Genomic DNA, 25,574 nt, shown 5'->3' with positions numbered 1-25,574 from the left:
GAAATGTGGCAAAAGGTCGCAAAGTTCAAGGGGGCCGAATACTTTCGCAAGGCACTGTATATATACAGTGTTTTAACAATGTACAAATGGTTAAAGGACACAAGATAAAATAAATAAGCATAAATATGGGTTGTATTTACAATGGTGTGTGTTCTTCACTGGTTGCCCTTTTCTCGTGGCAACAGGTCACAAATCTTGCTGCTGTGATGGCACACTGTGGAATTTCACCCAGTAGATATGGGAGTTTTTCAAAATTGGATTTGTTGTCGAATTCTTTGTGGATCTGTGTAATCTGAGGGAAATATGTCTCTCTAATATGGTCATACATTGGGCAGGAGGTTAGGAAGTGCAGCTCAGTTTCCACCTCATTTTGTGGGCAGTGAGCACATAGCCTGTCTTCTCTTGAGAGCCATGTCTGCCTACGGCGGCCTTTCTCAATAGCAAGGCTATGCTCACTGAGTCTGTACATAGTCAAAGCTTTACTTAATTTTGGGTCAATCACAGTGGTCAGGTATTCTGCCGCTGTGTACTCTCTGTTTAGGGCCAAATAGCATTCTAGTTTGCTCTGTTTTTTTGTTAATTCTTTCCAATGTGTCAAGTTTTAATTTCTCTCTCTGTCTCTCTCTCTCTCTGTCTGTCTCTCTCTCTCTGTCTCTCTCTCTCTCTTACCGAGAGTCTCTCCGACTGCGTCTCTCTCACTGCGTCTTACCCAGTCTCTCAGACTGCCTCTCTCTCTCACTCCGTCTTACCCAGTCTCTCAGACTGCCTCTCTCTCTCCGTCTTACCCAGTCTCTCAGACTGCCTCTCTCTCTGTCTCAACCAGTCTCTCAGACTGCCTCTCTCTCTCTCTCTGTCTCAACCAGCGTCTCTCAGACTGCCTCTTTCTCTCTCCCTCTTTGCCAGAGTCTCTCAGACTGCCTTTATCCCTCTCTCTCTTTCTCTCTCTCTTTCTCTATCTCTCTCTCTCAAATTCAAATTCAAGCTGCTTTATTGGCATGATAAACATAGTGTCAATATTGCCAAAGCAACAATGTATACAATATACGTTGTAATAAAATTATAAACAATAACAAATAATATTATAAAATGGTAGTAAACAATAATAATAATAATACAAAATTAAATACAAAAATAACAACAATATAGTAGGAATGTAATAAATGGAAAAAATGGAAAATTAAACTATAACTAACTTATAACTAAATAACTGTCATCTTCACCATTGCATCAGTACTACAACTACCATCATCATTATTACTACTACTACTACTACTACTACCATCATCATTATTACTACTACTACTACTACTACCATCATCATTATTACAACTACTACTACTACTACCATCATCATTATTACTACTACTACTACTACCATCATCATTATCACTACTACTACTATAACTACCATCATCATTATTACTACTACTACTACTACTACTACTACTACCATCATCATTATTTATACTACTACTACTACTACCATCATCATTATTACTACTACTACTACTACTACCATCATCATTACTACTACTACTACAACTACCATCATCATTACTACCACTACAACTACCATGATCATTATTACTACTACTACTACTACAACTACCATCATCATTACTACCACTACTACTACTACAACTACCATGATCATTATTACTACTACTACTACAACTACCATCATCATTATTACTACTACTACTACAACTAACATCATCATTATTACTACTACTACTACAACTACCATCATCATTATTACTACTACTACTACAACTACCATAATCATTATTACTACTACAACTACCATCATCATTACTACCACAACTACAACTACCATCATCATTATTACTACTACTACCATCATCATCACACTGCTCTCATTACCATCACCCTACTACCCATACCACTACTACTACAACTACCATCATCATCATTACTACCACTACTACTACTACAACTACCATGATCATTATTACTACTACAACTACCATCATCATTACTACCACAACTACAACTACCATCATCATTATTACTACTACTACTATCATCATCACACTGCTCTCATTACCATCACCCTACTACCCATACCACTACTACTACAACTACCATCATCATTATTACTACCACTACTACTACTACAACTACCATCATCATCATTACTACTACTACTACTACCAACACAATCATTAGACTGCTTTCATTACCATCGCCCTACTACCCATACCACTACTACTACTACAACTACCATCATCATTACTACCACTACTACTACTACAATCATCATTATTACTACTACTACCACTACTACTACTACCATTATCATTATTACTACTACTACAACTATCATCATCATTATTACTACCACTACTACTACTACAACTACCATCATCATTATTACTACTACTACTACTACACCTACCATCATCATTATTACTACTACTACTACTACAACTACCATCATCATTATTACTACTACACCTACTACAACTACCATCATCATTATTACTACTACTACAACTACCATCATCATTATTACTACTACTACTACTACAACTACCATCATCATTATTACTACTACTACTACTACAACTACCATCATCATTATTACTACTACTACTACTACTACTACTACTACCACCACCATCATTACACTGCTTTCATTACCATCACCCTTCTACCCATACCACTACTACTACTACAACTACCATCATCATTATTATTACTACTACTACTACCATCATCATTACACTGCTCTCATTACCATCACCCTACTACCCATACCACTACTACAACTACCATCATCATTATTACTACTACTACAACTACCATCATCATTATTACTACTACTACTACTACCATCATCATTATTACCACTACTACTACTACCACCACCATCATCATTATTACTACTACTACTACTACTACAACTACCATCATCATTATTACTACTACTACTACTACTACTACTACCATCATCATTATTACTACTACTACTACTACTACAACTACCATCATCATTATTACTACTACTACTACTACAACTACCATCATCATTATTACTACTACTACTACTACCATCATCATTATTACTACTACTACTACTACTACAACTACCATCATCATTATTACTACTACTACTACTACCATCATCATTATTACTACTACTACTACTACTACAACTACCATCATCATTATTACTACTACTACTACTACCATCATCATTATTACTACTACTACTACTACTACTACTACTACTACCATCATCATTATTACTACTACTACTACTACTACAACTACCATCATCATTATTACTACTACTACTACTACCATCATCATTATTACTACTACTACTACTACTACAACTACCATCATCATTATTACTACTACTACTACTACTACAACTACCATCATCATTATTACTCCTACTACTACTACCACCACCATCATTACACTGCTCTCATTACTATCACCCTACTACCCATACCACTACTACTACTACTAATACCATCATCATTATTACTACTACAACTACTACCATCATCATTACACTGCTCTCATTACCATCACCCTACTACCCATACCACTACTACTACAACTACCATCATCATTATTACTACTACTACTACTACCATCATCATTATTACTACTACAACTACCATCATCATTACTACCACTACTACTACTACAACTACCATCATCATTATTACGACCACTACTACTACTACAACTACCATCATCACACTGCTCTCATTATCATCACCCTACTACCCATACCACTACTACTACTACAAATACCATCATCATTATTACTACTACTACCACTACAACTACCATCATCATTATTACTACTACTACTACTACCAACACCATCATCATTATTACTACTACTACTACTACCACCACCATCATCATTATTACTACTACTACTACCATCATCATTATTACTACTACTACTACTACTACCATCATCATTATTACTACTACTACAACTACTACCACCACCATCATCATTATTACTACTACTACTACCACCACCATCATTAGACTGCTTTCATTACCATCACTCTACTACCCATACCACTACTACTACTACAACTACCATCATCATTACTACCACTACTACTACTACTACTACCATCATCATTATTACTACTACTACTACTACTACAACTACCATCATCATTACTACTACTACTACAACTACCATCATCATTATTACTACTACTACTACTACAACTACCATCATCATTATTACTACTACTACTACTACAACTACCATCATCATTATTACTACTACTACTACTACCATCATCATTATTACTACTACTACTACTACTACAACTACCATCATCATTATTACTACTACTACTACTACCATCATCATTATTACTACTACTACTACTACTACTACTACTACCATCATCATTATTACTACTACTACTACTACTACAACTACCATCATCATTATTACTACTACTACTACTACCATCATCATTATTACTACTACTACTACTACTACAACTACCATCATCATTATTACTACTACTACTACTACTACAACTACCATCATCATTATTACTCCTACTACTACTACCACCACCATCATTACACTGCTCTCATTACTATCACCCTACTACCCATACCACTACTACTACTACTAATACCATCATCATTATTACTACTACAACTACTACCATCATCATTACACTGCTCTCATTACCATCACCCTACTACCCATACCACTACTACTACAACTACCATCATCATTATTACTACTACTACTACTACCATCATCATTATTACTACTACAACTACCATCATCATTACTACCACTACTACTACTACAACTACCATCATCATTATTACGACCACTACTACTACTACAACTACCATCATCACACTGCTCTCATTATCATCACCCTACTACCCATACCACTACTACTACTACAAATACCATCATCATTATTACTACTACTACCACTACAACTACCATCATCATTATTACTACTACTACTACTACCAAAACCATCATCATTATTACTACTACTACTACTACCACCACCATCATCATTATTACTACTACTACTACCATCATCATTATTACTACTACTACTACTACTACCATCATCATTATTACTACTACTACAACTACTACCACCACCATCATCATTATTACTACTACTACTACCACCACCATCATTAGACTGCTTTCATTACCATCACTCTACTACCCATACCACTACTACTACTACAACTACCATCATCATTACTACCACTACTACTACTACTACTACCATCATCATTATTACTACTACTACTACTACAACTACCATCATCATTACTACTACTACTACTACTACAACTACCATCATCATTATTACTACTACTACTACTACAACTACCATCATCATTATTACTACTACTACTACTACAACTACCATCATCATTATTACTACTACTACTACTACCATCATCATTATTACCACTACTACTACTACCACCACCATCATCATTATTACTACTACTACTACTACTACAACTACCATCATCATTATTACTACTACTACTACTACTACTACTACCATCATCATTATTACTACTTCTACTACTACTACAACTACCATCATCATTATTACTACTACTACTACAACTACCATCATCATTATTACTACTACTACTACTACCATCATCATTATTACTACTACTACTACTACTACAACTACCATCATCATTATTACTACTACTACTACCATCATCATTATTACTACTACTACTACTACTACAACTACCATCATCATTATTACTACTACTACTACTACTACTACTACTACCATCATCATTATTACTACTACTACTACTACTACAACTACCATCATCATTATTACTACTACTACTACTACTACAACTACCATCATCATTATTACTACTACTACTACTACTACTACTACTACCATCATCATTATTACTACTACTACTACTACTACAACTACCATCATCATTATTACTACTACTACTACTACCATCATCATTATTACTACTACTACTACTACTACAACTACCATCATCATTATTACTACTACTACTACTACTACAACTACCATCATCATTATTACTACTACTACTACTACCATCATCATTATTACCACTACTACTACTACCACCACCATCATCATTATTACTACTACTACTACTACTACTACAACTACCATCATCATTATTACTACTACTACTACTACTACTACTACCATCATCATTATTACTACTTCTACTACTACTACAACTACCATCATCATTATTACTACTACTACTACTACTACTACAACTACCATCATCATTATTACTACTACTACTACTACCATCATCATTATTACTACTACTACTACTACTACAACTACCATCATCATTATTACTACTACTACTACTACCATCATCATTATTACTACTACTACTACTACTACAACTACCATCATCATTATTACTACTACTACTACTACTACTACAACTACCATCATCATTATTACTACTACTACTACTACCATCATCATTATTACTACTACTACTACTACTACTACTACTACCATCATCATTATTACTACTACTACTACTACTACAACTACCATCATCATTATTACTACTACTACTACTACCATCATCATTATTACTACTACTACTACTACTACAACTACCATCATCATTATTACTACTACTACTACTACTACAACTACCATCATCATTATTACTCCTACTACTACTACCACCACCATCATTACACTGCTCTCATTACTATCACCCTACTACCCATACCACTACTACTACTACTAATACCATCATCATTATTACTACTACAACTACTACCATCATCATTACACTGCTCTCATTACCATCACCCTACTACCCATACCACTACTACTACAACTACCATCATCATTATTACTACTACTACTACTACCATCATCATTATTACTACTACAACTACCATCATCATTACTACCACTACTACTACTACAACTACCATCATCATTATTACGACCACTACTACTACTACAACTACCATCATCACACTGCTCTCATTATCATCACCCTACTACCCATACCACTACTACTACTACAAATACCATCATCATTATTACTACTACTACCACTACAACTACCATCATCATTATTACTACTACTACTACTACCAACACCATCATCATTATTACTACTACTACTACTACCACCACCATCATCATTATTACTACTACTACTACCATCATCATTATTACTACTACTACTACTACTACCATCATCATTATTACTACTACTACAACTACTACCACCACCATCATCATTATTACTACTACTACTACCACCACCATCATTAGACTGCTTTCATTACCATCACTCTACTACCCATACCACTACTACTACTACAACTACCATCATCATTACTACCACTACTACTACTACTACTACCATCATCATTATTACTACTACTACTACTACAACTACCATCATCATTACTACTACTACTACTACTACAACTACCATCATCATTATTACTACTACTACTACTACAACTACCATCATCATTATTACTACTACTACTACTACAACTACCATCATCATTATTACTACTACTACTACTACAACTACCATCATCATTATTACTACTACTACTACTACCATCATCATTATTACCACTACTACTACTACCACCACCATCATCATTATTACTACTACTACTACTACTACAACTACCATCATCATTATTACTACTACTACTACTACTACTACTACCATCATCATTATTACTACTTCTACTACTACTACAACTACCATCATCATTATTACTACTACTACTACTACTACAACTACCATCATCATTATTACTACTACTACTACTACCATCATCATTATTACTACTACTACTACTACTACAACTACCATCATCATTATTACTACTACTACTACTACCATCATCATTATTACTACTACTACTACTACTACAACTACCATCATCATTATTACTACTACTACTACTACTACCATCATCATTATTACTACTACTACTACTACTACAACTACCATCATCATTATTACTACTACTACTACTACTACAACTACCATCATCATTATTACTACTACTACTACTACTACTACTACTACTACCATCATCATTATTACTACTACTACTACTACTACAACTACCATCATCATTATTACTACTACTACTACTACCATCATCATTATTACTACTACTACTACTACTACTACAACTACCATCATCATTATTACTACTACTACTACTACCATCATCATTATTACCACTACTACTACTACCACCACCATCATCATTATTACTACTACTACTACTACTACTACAACTACCATCATCATTATTATTACTACTACTACTACTACTACAACTACCATCATCATTATTACTACTACTACTACTACTACTACTACTACCATCATCATTATTACTACTTCTACTACTACTACAACTACCATCATCATTATTACTACTACTACTACTACTACTACAACTACCATCATCATTATTACTACTACTACTACTACCATCATCATTATTACTACTACTACTACTACTACAACTACCATCATCATTATTACTACTACTACTACTACCATCATCATTATTACTACTACTACTACTACTACAACTACCATCATCATTATTACTACTACTACTACTACTACTACTACTACCATCATCATTATTACTACTACTACTACTACTACAACTACCATCATCATTATTACTACTACTACTACTACTACTACTACTACCATCATCATTATTACTACTACTACTACTACTACAACTACCATCATCATTATTACTACTACTACTACTACCATCATCATTATTACTACTACTACTACTACTACAACTACCATCATCATTATTACTCCTACTACTACTACCACCACCATCATTACACTGCTCTCATTACTATCACCCTACTACCCATACCACTACTACTACTACTAATACCATCATCATTATTACTACTACTACTACTACCATCATCATTACACTGCTCTCATTACCATCACCCTACTACCCATACCACTACTACTACAACTACCATCATCATTATTACTACTACTACTACTACCATCATCATTATTACTACTACAACTACCATCATCATTACTACCACTACTACTACTACAACTACCATCATCATCATTACGACCACTACTACTACTACAACTACCATCATCACACTGCTCTCATTATCATCACCCTACTACCCATACCACTACTACTACTACAAATACCATCATCATTATTACTACTACTACCACTACAACTACCATCATCATTATTACTACTACTACTACTACCAACACCATCATCATTATTACTACTACTACTACTACCACCACCATCATCATTATTACTACTACTACTACCATCATCATTATTACTACTACTACAACTACTACCACCACCATCATCATTATTACTACTACTACTACCACCACCATCATTAGACTGCTTTCATTACCATCACTCTACTACCCATACCACTACTAGTACTACAACTACCATCAGCATTACTACCACTACTACTACTACTACTACCATCATCATTATTACTACTACTACAACTATCATCATCATTATTACTACCACTACTACTACTACAACTACCATCATCATTATTACTACTACTACTACTACAACTACCATCATCATTACTACTACTACTACTACTACAACTACCATCATCATTATTACTACTACTACTACTACAACTACCATCATCATTATTACTACTACTACTACTACTACAACTACCATCATCATTATTACTACTACTACTACTACAACTACCATCATCATTATTACTACTACTACTACTACTACTACCACCACCATCATTACACTGCTTTCATTACCATCACCCTACTACCCATACCACTACTACTACTACAACTACCATCATCATTATTACTACTACTACTACTACCATCATCATTACACTGCTCTCATTACCATCACCCTACTACCCATACCACTACTACTACTACAACTACCATCATCATTATCACTACTACTACAACTACCATCATCATTATTACTACTACTACTACTACTACTACAACTACCATCATCATTATTACCACTACTACTACTACCACCACCATCATCATTATTACTACTACTACTACTACTACTACTACTACTACAACTACCATCATCATTATTACTCCTACTACTACTACCACCACCATCATTACACTGCTCTCATTACCATCACCCTACTACCCATACCACTACTACTACTACAACTACCATCATCATTATTACTACTACTACTACTACCATCATCATTATTACTACTACAACTACCATCATCATTATTACTACCACTACTACTACTACAACTACCATCATCATTATTACAACTACTACTACTACAACTACCATCATCATTATTACTACTACTACTACTACAACTACCATCATCATTATTACTACTACTAGAACTACCATCATCATTATTACTACTACTACTACTACTACTACTACTACTACTACCATCATCATTATTACTACTACTACTACCACCACCCTCATTACACTGCTCTCATTACCATCACCCTACTACCCATACCACTACTACTACTACAACTACCACCATCATTACACTGCTCTCATTACCATCACCCTACTACTAATACCACTACTACTACTACCATCATCATTACTACTACTACTACTACTACCACCATCATTACACTGCTCTCATTACCATCACCCTACTACCCATACCACTACTACTACTACAACTACCAACATCATTACTACCACTACTACTACTACCATCATCATTACTACTACTACTACTACAACTACCATCATCATTATTACTACTACTACTACTACTACTACTACTACCATCATCATTATTACTACTACTACTACTACTACTACTACTACTACCATCATCATTATTACTACCACTACTACTACTACTACCACCATCATCACACTGCTCTCATTACCATCACCATACTACCCATACCACTACTATTTGGAATGATAAACAACAATTATAATAGTAATAACAATAATAGTAACAACAATAATACTAATAATAAGTAAGTTACTATTTACTATGCAGATGCTATTATTCAGTGTCCCTCAGGCTATGGGAGGCAAATACATATTTGGCTGCAAGAGGAGCCATTGCTCCTTCGCCCATGAGTAGTTTTAGATTTTCCTCTGGGTTTAATAAGTTACAATTTGGAATAAATGTAGTCATTTCTGTGAATACTGAATCTCTTGGTGAGGAATATTTATCACAGTAAAGGTGAAAGTGCATCTCTGTTTCTACCTCCCCTGTTGTGCAGTGACCACATACACACTCCTCTTTGGGTAGCCATGTCTTTTTATGTCTGCCGGTTTCTATTGCCAATCGGTGGTCACTCAGCCTGTACTTGGTAAGGATCTGTCTCTGCTTCGTATCTCTGACAGTAGAGATAATCAGCCAATTCATATTCTCTGTTTAGGGTCAGATAGCAATTTAGTTGGTTTTGGGATTTTGTTTAGTTTTTGTTGTAAATATGAGTGTTTTGATTCATAATTTTGTTTATTGGAATTCTTTCTTTTGAAGCAGTGCTGGTGTCAGCTTGGTTGGTTAGGTCCTACACCAGCTGACTGAGAGGGCTCGTTTCCTGGCTCAGCAGACTTGAATTTAGATGTAGCCAACATTTTTATGATCTTTTTTAAATTTCCATTACTACTGGAAAGCGGCCCAATTCTGTCCTACATGCATTAGTTGGTGTATTTTGGACTTGTAGAATTTTCCGACAGAATTCTGTAGAGCTTCAATTGGATGTTTGTCCCACATATTAAAGTCCAGTTTATTGAGTGGCCCCCAAACCCCACTTCGGTAAAGAGTTATTGGTAGGATTACACTGTCAAATATTTGGGTCAAAATTCTAATTGAGATGTTGATATTGAATAATTTAATTTTTAGAACTACACGGCAGGACCTGGTCAATGACCTGAAGAGAGCTGGGACCACAGTCATTAAGAAAACCATTAGTAACACACTACGCTGTCATGGATTAAAATCCTGCAGCGCACGCAAGGTCCCCCTGCTCAAGCCAGCGCATGTCCAGGCCCATCTGAAGTTTGCCAATGACCATCTAGATGATCCAGAGGAGGAATGGGAGAAGGTCATGTGGTCTGATGAGACAAAAATAGAGCTTTTTGGTCTAAACTCCACTCGCCATGTTTGGAGGAAGAAGAAAGATGATTACAACAAACATCATTCTTTGGGGATGCTTTTCTGCAAAGGGGACAGGACGACTGCACCGTATTGAGGGGAGGATGGATGGGGCCATGTATCGCGAGATCTTGGCCAACAACCTCCTTCCCTCAGTAAGAGCATTGAAGATGGGTCGTGGCTGGGTCTTCCAGCATGACAACAACCCGAAACACACAGCCAGGGCAACTAAGAAGTGGCTCCGTAAGAAGCATCTCAAGGTCCTGGAGTGGCCTAGCCAGTCTCCAGACCTGAACCCAATAGAAAATCTTTGGAGGGAGCTGAAAGTCCGTATTGCCCAGCGACAGCCCCGAAACCTGAAGGATCTGGAGAAGTGCTGTATGGAGGAGTGGGCCAAAATCCCTGCTGCAGTGTGTGCAAACCTGGTAAAGAACTACAGGAAACATATGATCTCTGTAATTGCAAACAAAGGTTTATGTACCAAATATTAAGTTCTGCTTTTCTGATGTATCAAATACTTATGTCATGCAATAAAATGGTAATTAATTACTTAAAAATTATACAATGTGATTTTCTGGATTTTTGTTTTAGATTCCGTCTCTCACAGTTGAAGTGTACCTACGATAAAAAATTACAGACCTCTACATGCTTTGTAAGTAGGAAAACCTGCAAAATCGGCAGTGTATCAAATACTTGTTCTCCCCACTGTAGCAGGTATTTTACCTCTGTGTCAAATAGTGTGAGTCCTGGGGCTGGAGAATGGTCCAATTTCATTTCTTATGTTATCAAGACCACAAGCCTTCTTTCATTTTATAGATCTGAGGTTTTCATTTAGTTCTTGTTGGGTTATTGGGTAATCTAATGGATGTTAGTTGTTTTTAATGACTGATTCAAGGATGTTACATTGTTCTTGAATTTCTAATTGGTTCTGTTGTAAGTCTTTTTCTGGGATGTTTTTGTATAGATGATCAAAATAAGTTTTCCAAATTCCTTCATCTTGTATGGCTAATTCTTGTGGCTTTACTTAAATTGTTCCACATTTCCCAGAATTGGTTTTGGTCAATTGCGTTTTAAATTTTATCAAGTGTCTTGTTGGTATAATTCAATTTCTTCCGTTTCAGTGTATGTTTCTACTGTTTCAGTGTATGTTTCTACTGTTTCAGTGTATGTTTCTACTGTTTCAGTGTATGTTTCTACTGTTTCAGAGTTTCAAAGTATTCATTGCGTAGCTCTGGGTTGTTTTCCGCTTATGTTTTTAATTTGACATTTGTCTTTGGTGTTTTCTAATTGTTTCACATTCGTTATCAAACCATTTTTCAGAAACATTTGTTTTTTGTTTCTGATGTTTTTTTGTTTCTGATGATGACAATGGTGTCTGTGGTCTGACAGTGAATGCACTAATGGAGGAGGGGTCAATGTCAGTGATGTCATAATCGACTACACTTGTCCCAAGAGCTGAGCAGCAAGTAAACTGACCTAAAGAGTCCCCTCTGATACTACCATTAAGCATGTACAGGCCTAAGGCTCGACAGAGATGCACTAACTACCCATTTTTGTTCAGTATTTGGTCAGGACTGTTTCTATTATTTATAATAGGGCTACTGTACAAGGAGGGGTGTCCAAATGTGTGATGGTTACCTCCCGTATGAGTGTAGTCAGGCTCAGAACCTGTTCTTGCATTGAAATCTCCACAAAGAAGCACTTTACCCTCTGCCTGAAACTGAATGATTTCTGTATGGAGATTGTCAAAAAACTGATCATCATAATATGATGAATCTGAAGGAGGAGCATAAGCTGCACATATGTATACATCATTGTCGCAAAAGATTGTACCTTCATTAAGTTTTAGCTAAATGTGATTAGTACCTTTTTTCATTTCATTCAGTGCTAAGTCCTGCTTACGCCAAATGATGATTCCACCTGAGTCTCAGCCCCGTTTAACATTTTTCTGTTTGATTGATGGTAGTAAACTTTCTCTATAGCCCGAGGGACACTGAGTATCTATGTCTCCACGACACCATGTTTCCAGTAGGATTATGATGTCCTGTCCCTTGATGTTTTTAATCCATTCAGGATTTGTTGTTTAATAACAAAAATGTGAAGAGTATAGGCCCTGGATATTCCAATAGCTGATAGTTAGTGATCTCATTTATAATAAGTGATATTCACTGGTTTGAGTAAAGTACATTGACAAAAAAACATCATAATAATAATATATATACATGTACATATACACACATACACACATACACCATCACATATAATTATTATTATAATACCAGTGCCAATAAAATAAAGAATAGTTGTAAGCAAATGAATAAGAATGAAATAAGATTGCACACAAAAGAAGTACAATGCAATCTGCAACCCTGTGAGTGTGTGTGTGTGTGTGTTTGCATGTGTGCGTGCGTGTGTGTGTGTGTGTGCGTGTGTGTGTGTGTGTGTGTGTGTGTGTGTGCGTGTGAATTAAAGGGTCTGTCTAACCCAGTAGTCTGCATATTAGATGCAGTAGTTGGTGCACCTCTCCTATGTCTGATTGTTCTAGGTGTCTTTTGCCAGAGGTTACCTCAGCATACGTAGGCTGATGATCTGAATGATACATGGTATGGACTGCATCATGTGGTCCACTTCTATGAAGGACAGTGTTCTGCCCGACACTAGAGTAGTGGTCAGTGCTGTGTTGTGATGTGATGAGCCAGGTCTAGTAGAGCTGTGTTGTGATGAGCCAGGTCCAGTAGAGCTGTGTTGTGATGGGCCAGGTCCAGTAGAGCTGTGTTGTGATGGGCCAGGTCCAGTAGAGCTGTGTTGTGATGGGCCAGGTACAGTAGAGCTGTGTTGTGATGGGCCGGGTCTAGTAGAGCTGTGTTGTGATGGGTCTGGTCTAGTAGAGCTGTGTTGTGATGGGCTAGGTCCAGTAGAGCTGTGTTGTGATGGGCCAGGTCCAGTAGAGCTGTGTTGTGATGGGTCTGGTCTAGTAGAGCTGTGTTGTGATGGGTCTGATCTAGTAGAGCTGTGTTGTGATGGGCCAGGTCCAGTAGAGCTGTGTAGTGATGGGCCAGGTCTACTAGAGCTGTGTTGTGATGGGCCAGGTCCAGTAGAGCTGTGTTGTGATGGCCAGGTCCAGTAGAGCTGTGATGTGATGGGTCAGGTCCAGTAGAGCTGTGTTTTGATGGGCCAGGTCTACTAGAGCTGTGTTGTGATGGGCCAGGTCCAGTAGAGCTGTGTTGTGATGGGCCAGGTCTACTAGAGCTGTGTAGTGATGGGCCGGGTCTACTAGAGCTGTGTTGTGATGGGCCAGGTCCAGTAGAGCTGTGTTGTGATGAGCCAGGTCCAGTAGAGCTGTGTTGTGATGGGCCTGGTCTAGTAGAGCTGTGTTGTGATGGGTCAGGTCCAGTAGAGCTGTGTTATGATGGGCCAGGTCTAGTAGAGCTGTGTTGTGATGGGTCAGGTCCAGTAGAGCTGTGTTGTGATGGGACAGGTCTACTAGAGCTGTGTTGTGATGGGCCATGTCCAGTAGAGCTGTGTTGTGATGGGCCAGGTCTAGTAGAGCTGTGTTGTGATGGGCCAGGTCTAGTAGAGCTGTGTTGTGATGGGTCTGGTCTAGTAGAGCTGTGTTGTGATGGGTCTGGTCTAGTAGAGCTGTTTTGTGATGGGCCAGGTCCAGTAGAGCTGTGTTGTGATGTGCCGGGTCTAGTAGAGCTGTGTTGTGATGGGTCTGGTCTAGTAGAGCTGTGTTGTGATGGGTCTGGTCTGGTCTAGTAGAGCTGTGCTGTGATGGGTCTGGTCTAGTAGAGCAGTGTTGTGATGGGTCTGGTCTAGTAGAGCTGTATTGTGATGGGTCTAGTCTAGTAGAGCTGTGTTGTGATGGGTCTGGTCTAGTAGAGCTGTGTTGTGATGGGCTAGGTCCAGTAGAGCTGTGTTGTGATGGGCCAGGTCCAGTAGAGCTGTGTTGTGATGGGTCTGGTCTAGTAGAGCTGTGTTGTGATGGGTCTGGTCCAGTAGAGCTGTGTTGTGATGGGTCTGGTCTAGTAGAGCTGTGTTGTGATGGGCCAGGTCCAGTAGAGCTGTGTTGTGATGGGTCTGGTCTGGTCTAGTAGAGCTGTGTTGTGATGGGTCTGGTCTGGTCTAGTAGAGCTGTTTTGTGATGGGTCTGGTCTAGTAGAGCTGTGTTGTGATGGGTCTGGCCTGGTCTAGTAGAGCTGTGTTGTGATGGGTCTGGTCTAGTAGAGCTGTGCTGTGATGTGCCAGGTCTGGTCGTGCTGTCCTGAGGTGGGTCTGGTCTAGTAGAGCTGTGCTGTGTTGGGCCTGGTGTAGTAGAGCTGTGCTCTAATAAGCTGTGTCTGGCTCTTTGCTCCTGGGGATGGTGGGGGTACTGTTGTTTCAGAAAGTGGAGTGGGGGGCCTCTGCTGCTGGGTTGATGGGTGTGTGGGTCCCTGCCAAGTGTTGCATCCTTTATGTCCTTGGCAAAGGTTCTGATACTGTCCTGATCAAGATGTACATTATCGTATAAGTGTTGACATGTCAGAGTGGGATGGTGAGCCGTTCTGACGTTGAGCAGTGAGGCACAGTCCACAGTGATCTGTTGATTTACTTTGTCGATCAACTGTCCTGGGAAGTCTTTTCTTGGTAGGAGGGTGGACACAACTATATTGGTTGTTGGGAACATAGCCGTTCTGCCACTCTTCTCACTGCCCCAGATACATTTTCACCTTTGGCATGAAGGTCGTTTGTGCCAATGTGGATGATGATGTTGTCAGGGGTGTCAATCCTGGTCTGACTGAGTAGCTGCATTGCACTGTCAGTTGTAGGACACCAGAACTTATACACCTGGTGTCCAGGGAATCATCTTTCCTGGACTAAGAACTTCCCTTTTGAATCAATTAGGATTGCAGTTGTGGGTGATTGTCTTGGTGGAGCAGACTGGGAGGCTGGTTGGCTGACCTGGGCTGGAGCGGACTGGGAGGCTGGTTGGTTGACCTGGGCTGGAGCAGACTGAGAGGCTGGTTGGCTGACCTGGGCTGGAGCGGACTGGGAGGCTGGTTGGCTGACCTGGTTGGATGGGGCCACAGTGTCTCCTGATCTCTCTTTCTTTCTTTCTGTCTCTCTCTCGGAGGACCTGAGCCCTAGGACCATGCCTCAGGACTACCTGACATGATGACTCCTTGCTGTCCCCAGTCCACCTGGCAGTGCTGCTGCTCCAGTTTCAACTGTTCTGCCTTATTATTATTGGACCATGCTGGTCATTTATGAACATTTGAACATATTGGCCATGTTCTGTTATAATCTCCACCCGGCACAGCCAGAAGAGGACTGGCCACCCCACATTCTTCCTAGGTTTTGGTCTTTCTAGAGAGTTTTTCCTAGCCACTGTGCTTCTACACCTGCCTTGCTTGCTGTTTGGGGTTTTAGGCTGGCTTTCTGTACAGCACTTTGAGATATCAGCTGATGTACGAAGGGCTACATAAATAAATTTGATTTGATTTGACCTGGGCTGGAGCAGACTGAGAGGCTGGTAGCTTGACCTGGGCTGGAGCAGACTGGGAGGCTGGTTGGCTGACCTGGGCTGGAGCAGACTGGGAGGCTGGATGGCTGACCTGGGCTGGAGCAGACTGGGTGACTGGTAGATTGACCTCGGGCTGGAGCAGATTGGGAAGCAGGTAGGCTGACATGGGCTAGAGCAGACTGGGAGGCTGGTTGGCTGATCTGGGCTGGAGCAGACTGTTAGGCTGGTGCAGTGTCATCAGGCTGTGTGGTGGAGGCCATGCTGGTCTCAGGTTCTGCTTGTGTTATGCCAAGCTGGTGGACATGTTCTCTAGATGCAGAGGACATAATGACTAGCTGCTGGTTGAGGGTGTCAATGTACCTATCTCTTTGTTCTAGCTCCTTTCTTGTTGTGCTCAGATGATTTCTGAGGTCATCATTTGTCTGACTCAGTTTGTCCATTCTGGTTTCTAATTTAGCAATAGATGCTCTGCTCTCCTCCCGGAACGGTTTCATCTCTTCTTTTAGTTTCTGGACAGTTTCCTCCTCTTGAAGTTTGTTCTCTCTGAGTTCTATGACTTCTGCTTCGACTAGAGCGAGGGTGTTGTGGAAACGTTGCATAGCAGGTGTTCTTAGTGTTGTAGACATGTCCTTGGCTCTGTCTGCTGCAGGTGAAGTAGGTAGAGGGACACTGAGGGCTTCCTGCTGGGTCACAGAGACCGTTGGGGCCTGCTTTTCTCCATCTCCCTCCTTTTCTTTTTTCTCCGTTTCTGAGATGAGTTCAGCTTCTGCTTTTAGAGTAGCAAACCTATTCTCAAAAGCCTGGAGGCTTGAAACATTGCCTTGTATCAATACAGTTCCATTATATAAGGTTACTGTTTGATAGGTGTTGCTCTGGTCAGCTTCTTCAAAAATGCTGATCTGACATCCTTGACTGATGCCTCTCTTTTTTTGAGAAAAGGGAAGTGGTTGCAAATAACCCTTTTCCATATGTGCCCTCATTTGGTGTTAAATATTCAATGCACTCTTGTTTTGCAACTGGTAAGATCTGCAAACAGCCATTCATGGTTCTGTCCCATCAGCAAACCTTTGAAACCTTTCTTAGCTTTCTCTGTCTGGATGTCTTGTGGGTAAACAATTTCCATAGCAACGCTGGTGATGTTGGCTACAATGTTGCAATAAAAGCCTTGTTTCTTGTATTATTGTCTCTTGTGTTTTTAGAGGACTGTTTCACTTTGATGTCCTCTGTCTTCTGTCCTTATTTTGTCTTTCTTTTCTACTGTTAACTAGATATTCTTAGTTAACTAGCTAGCTTCTTCCAGGAGAGTCCCTAGCAACTGCTTAGCAACTGGTAAACAATTCAGCTAGCTAAGATAACTGTACAATTTCATGATAAATAGTTACTTTTTTTATCTTCTTCGTTTGTTGCTTGTTTTGTCACCTATTCAGTCTTGCAGTTTTCTTTTGCCGTTTTCCGATGTACTTCACTCTAAAAATCATGTCAATTTCAATATTTGTAGGAGCTCATTTTTTCAGCAGCTGCTGCTCAATTTGAAACTAATTTTCTATTCAATTCAAGGGGCTTTATTGGCATGGGAAACATGTGTTAACATTGCCAAAGCAAGTGAGGTAGATAATATACAAAAGTGAAATAAACAATAAAAATGAACAGTAAACATTACACATACAGACGTTTCAAAACAATAAAGACATTACAAATGTCATATTATGTATATTTACAGTGTTGTAACAATGTACAAATGGTTAAAGTACACAAGGGAAAATAAATAAGCATAAATATGGGTTGTATTTACAATGGTGTTTGTTCTTCACTGGTTGCCCTTTTCTTGTGGCAACAGGTCACAAATCTTGCTGCTGTGATTGCACACTGTGGAATTTCACCCAGTAGATATGGGAGTTTATCAAAATTGGGTTTGTTTTCGAATTCTTTGTGGATCTGTGTAATCTGAGGGAAATATGTGTCTCTAATATGGTCGTACAATTGGCAGGAGGTTTAGGAAGTGCATCTCAGTTTCCACCTTGTTTTGTGGGCAGTGAGCACATAGCCTGTCTTCTCTTGAGAGCCATGTCTGCCTACGGCGGCCTTTCTCAATAGCAAGGCTATGCTCACTGAGTCTGTACATAGTCAAAGCTTTCCTTAATTTTGGGTCAGTCACAGTGGTCAGGTATTCTGCCGCTGTGTACTCTCTGTTTAGGGCCAAATAGCATTCTAGTTTGCTCCGTTTTTTTGTTAATTCTTTCCAATGTGTCAAGTAATTATCTTTTTGTTTTCTCAAGATTTGGTTGGGTCTAATTGTGCTGCTGTCCTGGGGTGTGTTTGTGAACAGAACCCCAGGACCAGCTTGCTTAGGGGACTCTTCTCCAGGTTCATCTCACTGTAGGTGATGGCTTTGTTATGGAAGGTTTGGGAATCGCTTCCTTTTAGGTGGTTATAGAATTTAACGGCTCTTTTCTGGATTTTGATAATTAGTGGGTATCGGCCTAATTCTGCTCTGCATGCATTATTTGGTGTTCTACGTTGTACACGGAGGATATTTTTGCAGAATTCTGCGTGCAGAGTCTCAATTTGGTGTTTGTCCCATTTTGTGAAGTCTTGGTTGGTGAGCGGACCCCAGACCTCACAACCATAAAGGGCAATGGGCTCTATGACTGATTCAAGTGTTTTTAGCCAGATCCTAATTGGTATGTTGAAATGTATGTTCCTTTTGATGGCATAGAATGCCCTTCTTGCCTTGTCTCTCAGATTGTTCACAGCTTTGTGGAAGTTACCTGTGGCGCTGATGTTTAGGCCAGGGTATGTATAGTTTTTTGTGTGCTCTAGGGCAACAGTGTCTAGATGGAATTTGTATTTGTGGTCCTGGTGACTGGACCTTTTTTGGAACACCATTATTTTGGTCTTACTGAGATTTACTGTCAGGGCCCAGGTCTGACAGAATCTGTGCAGAAGATCTAGGTGCTGCTGTAGGCCCTCCTTGGTTGGTGGCAGAAGCACCAGATCATCAGCAAACAGCAGACATTTGACTTCGGATTCTAGTAGGGTGAGGCCGGGTGCTGCAGACTTTTCTAGTGCACGCGCCAATTCGTTGATACATATGTTGAAGAGGGTGGGGCTTAAGCTGCATCCCTGTCTCACCCCACGACCCTGTGTGAAGAAATGTGTGTTTTTTTTGCCAATTTTAACCGCAAACTTCCTGTTTGTGTACATAGATTTTATAATTTTGTATGTTTTACCCCCAACACCACTTTCCATCAGTTTGTATAGCAGACCCTCATGCCAAATTGAGTCGAAGGCTTTTTCGAAATCAACAAATCATGAGAAGACTTTGCCTTTGTTTTGGTTTGTTTGGTTGTCAATTAGGATGTGCAGGGTGAATACATGGTCTATTGTACGGTAATTTGGTAAAAAGCCAATTTGACATTTGCTCAGTACATTGTTTTCATTGAGGAAATGTACGAGTCTTCTGTTAATGACAATGCAGAGGATTTTCCCAAGGTTACTGTTGTCGCATATTCCACGGTAGTTATTGGGGTCAAATTTGGGGTCAAATTTGTCTCCACTTTTGTGGATTGGGGTGATCCAAATATTGATTCCAAATATTGGGGAAGATGCCAGAGCTAAGGATGATGTTAAAGAGTTTTAGTATAGCCAATTGGAATTTGTTGTCTGTATATTTGATAATTTCATTGAGGATACCATCAACACCACAGGCCTTTTTGGGTTGGAGGGTTTTTATTTTGTCCTGTAACTCATTCAATGTAATTGGAGAATCCAGTGGGTTCTGGTAGTCTTTAACAGTTGATTCTAAGATCTGTATTTGATCATGTATATGCTTTTGCTCTTTATTCTTTGTTATAGAGCCAAAAATATTGGAGAAGTGGTTTACCCATACATCTCCATTTTGGATAGATAATTATTTGTGTTGTTGTTTGTTTAGTGTTTTCCTCTCTCTCTCTCTCTCTCTCTCTCTCCACTGGCTCCATGTCATCTACAAGTCCATGCTAGGTAAAGCTCCGCCTTATTTTATTTATTTACTTTTCTGCTCTTTTGCATTCCAGTATCTCTATCTGCACATGACCATCTGATCATTTATCATTTTCCTCTCTTGAATCCCACGGTAACACTGCCGCGTTTTGGACTTCTAACCCCTTTTAAACATTGTGTTTGAGATGTTCTTCTGCATCCACTGATATCAACCATTAGCCCTACTAGAGCTGGAGCGGTGTTTCTGAGACAAGGGCGGATCCCGAAAACGGTTCTTCTCACAAAAACGCCTGTAAAGACCAAACGGTTTGAGCTACAAACTATTATGGCCCACCTATGAGAAGCTGAGACTCTGATGCTCACAAGCCACACAATAGTCGTTAGAAGGTAAGGTTCTTCTGCGTAGAAGATCCCAGGAAATCCCAGGACATAGTGCCTATAATACTGTAATAAGCTCACAGTGTTGCTGTCACACACTGTCACAACTCCACACTGGTTGGATATTCATTTCACTGAGCAAAACATTTCTACATGTATTTTGTATCAGGTCTTTGCTTGGCGGACCTTATTGGTTTATTGACATTTGTCAAGAAAACGCATGAATGCATCTGCTTGTGTCACATGGTTATGTGTTCTACTTGCAGCCCTGGTCTTCCTGAAAGGAAAACGGTGCAAAACTTCAATGTGAGGCTAAATATTAAGGCAGAGCAAGCAGATGAGTGAAGGTAGTGAATTTCAGCTTTTTCACTGTGCGAGCCCTGGGACCATCTCATAATAAGCTCTGCAGAGACATGCTCCACTCATGCTAAAATCACAGCACGTTAAGTAACTCATAAATGGTCCCATTTAACGGCCGTGATTGCACTACGGAAATTAACACGGCTGAAATTGCCGTTTCCTATTCAAATTGACAGCTTGTCTGGCTTGCTGAACAGCGGCGGTGACATGTTTCAGTGTGTCTCCCTCCCTCCACCAGCAGGCAGCACCCTGCCTGACTGACGACCCAGAGGCGGCATCCAGAGAGAGGGAGACCGTTGGACTAGCCTCGCCCTACAGGCTGAAAGGGAGCACAAATACACGTCTAAAAAACATTTGCTGCGCGATGCATACTAACCATAACACCTTGTCATGCTGTTTGTTACCATTAGACAGCGACAACGTTTTCTTGGCCCCTTGCTGTGTAGCCAGTTGTTTGGCAGCCCTAGCTCAACGTTCACACCAATATCGTTCTGTCTGCTGCTAAAATCGAATGGAGAAATGGCATGCCACTGGCTGAGCGGGCAGAAGCTGTTGATTTGAAATGGCTGCAACAGCAAACAGTCGATAAAGGCCTGTTTAGTGAGACAGCTCTCCTCGTGCTCTTAGCTGCGTAATTAGCTTCCCTTCAGAAGAGCCAAGAGTTTCCCGAGTGAGACAGGAGAGTTCTATAATGGCCATCGATAAAGCTGCGCAGACGAGTGTCATACCACTGTCAGACGCACAGGCCCACTCTACCCGTTAATGACTGCAGATGGCAGTCCGTTAAAGTGATTACACAGCCTTGTGTTTCATTGAGCCTGAATGGTTACAGCACTGTCCTCCCAGGCCGAGCTAGCTGGACAAACCTACAGCTGAATGAAGGAGAGACTGAGAGAGGGAGAAAAAAAAAGATAAATGGAGAGAGAGATGGACAGAGAGAGAGAAGAGGGAGACGGACAGAGACAGAGAGAGAGAAAGGAGAGTGAGCGAAGAGAGAAAGAGAGAGAGAAAGAGAGAGAGAGCGGGGGAGAGGCGAGCAAGGCAGATAATGGCTAAGGACGGCTGCTGCTGCTATTATTACAACTAAATGGCATACTAAGAGATTTGAAAAGAACAGGGCAGAGAGGTGGGGGGAAACCAAAGTAGATAAAAGCAAGAAGACAGAACCACTCTGGCTAGCAGAGAAAAAACTATTCCATGCTTACAAATTAGAAAGTGAACACACAGAGCGAAACACACAGAAACAAACGCAACCTTTAGCATGCATTGCGTATGACTACACTGTACGACTGCACCGTATGACTAGGATGGTGGTTGGGTTGGGGGGGTTGTAGGACAGCAGAATAAGACAGGACAGGTATGGTACTCACCGAGGTCCTCTGACACTGGATGCTGGTGCTGTTGAAGCGCAGGGCGGTGACGCTGTAGGTGGCTCCCTGGATGTGGAAGATACACTCATAGTTCCTCTGTCCAGACTGGGGCTGAGGCAGGTTCTTAGCCAGCAGGGTGATGGGCTTCATCACCCCCACGGGGATGTAGATCTGGGTGGATGGCAGGATCTGGGGACACTCCTGGGAACAGGGAAAGAGACAGTGGTTCGCCCTCTATTCTGTAAGCAGGTCAAAGTAAGGAAATGGTGGACTGGAGATTTACTGGACGGGAGAAGTAAGTATAGCATGCTGGTATAATGTCCATAAAGCGTTAGTGATTTTGAAAGTGGTCTTGATGCACAGTGTGTGAGGATTTAAGCACAGAGTGATACAAAATGTGACGAAGACAAGAGGAATGCAATATTTATAATTGTATAAAGCCAAGTAATGGGCCTAATTGCTCTGAGAAACTGGCATATTTTTGTAGGGGGGGGGTGGCAAAGTGATTAGCGACCACATAGTTTGTTGCCATGCCAACGGATTAGCGAGACAAAACAAAATTAAGCCATTCAAGTGTTAATGCCATTGAAAGGTTTTGGCAGGGCTGTGTTCGTGGGTACGGACGCCAACAGCGTCTGGGCCAAAAAGCCAGTCCAGTCCAGACGATCAGTGGGAAGAGCAGCAAGTGCTGTCTTGTCTCCTCTCTGGGCCCTGACCCCTCTCTGGCCAACACGGGGGCACTGGAGAGGACAGGGGCAAGGCAGCAGGCAGCTAAAGAAATACATAAACTAACGGAAGACGGGCCACCACAGACACAATTGTCATGTGTCCCACTCGCTGTTTGTTGATTTTAGACGTCACCCTCTCCCACACAAGATTTAGCGACAGGCTGTACAGAAAAGATACTACCTTTCCAAACAGTTACATAGCAAACACATTAACAGTACCATGCTAATGGGAGTGAATTAAATGTGCTGTTTCTCTTTCTATTCAACTGAGTCAACGCCAATATGCTGGACAAACAAGTCCAGACAGCAGACGGCCTTGATAAGCAGGAAGAGACAAAGGGCCAAGCCTAAATAAAAAAAATATGTCATGAATCTGTACCTTGAGCCAAAACGATTCCAATATCAACATTTGTAGATGTTTGAGGAAATTCAAACATAATATAATTGCTATTTTAATTCTCAGTTGTAGTGGATGACTCCAGTGTCTAGTATACTCTATACTGAGGACTGTGAATATCATTCCTGTGTGTGTGAGTGAAGCTTCTTATCATGAGTTGGGCTGTGCAAACAGACTCCTTCTCAGAAGCCAACACAGGTCTCCGTGACACCAGGCAGCCAGGCGCTTCCATTGGACAGCTTCCACTGCTGTCCTGCCATTAAACTGTGTTCCACCACAGCGCTCCTCCTGTCCTCTTTTCTCCTCTCTTCTACCTTCTTCCCTCCCCTACTCAACTCTCCTCTTGCCTCCTTTCCTCTGCTCCTCACCACCAACTCCTCTCCTGAATAAATATATGATTATGCAATTTCCCTGTGAATCTGGACAGACCTGTCTTTGTCCTCAATTACTACGTATGAGACAATGGAAGACTCTGGATAGCTAAGCTAGAAGAAATGTATAGGAGTCGCCTCAAGACAATAGGGAGCTATTTGCCAATAGCTGAAGACTATCCTTAACTACTGAGGATAAGGAACTCTGAGGTCCATATTACCTTAAATA

The 25,574-nt window shown here is 40.0% G+C and overlaps 1 protein-coding gene across 2 annotated transcripts in view; it reads right to left on the bottom strand.

Moving 5' to 3' along the window:
* LOC110492210 (plexin-A1) overlaps positions 1 to 25,574 on the bottom strand; it is a 305,959-nt gene that overhangs the window by 65,994 nt on the left and 214,391 nt on the right. For both annotated transcript variants that reach the window (XM_036947177.1, XM_036947176.1), the window contains exon 10: positions 23,850 to 24,050. In XM_036947177.1, coding sequence (XP_036803072.1) covers positions 23,850 to 24,050 — 201 coding nt within the window. The remainder of the gene's footprint in view (positions 1 to 23,849; positions 24,051 to 25,574) is intronic.

This window comes from Oncorhynchus mykiss, chromosome 16, assembly GCF_013265735.2.
Source record: "Oncorhynchus mykiss isolate Arlee chromosome 16, USDA_OmykA_1.1, whole genome shotgun sequence".
In the NCBI taxonomy this organism is placed as follows: domain Eukaryota; kingdom Metazoa; phylum Chordata; class Actinopteri; order Salmoniformes; family Salmonidae; genus Oncorhynchus; species Oncorhynchus mykiss.
Note: the sequence above shows the minus strand (reverse complement) of the source record. Positions and strands in the feature narration are given on the sequence as shown.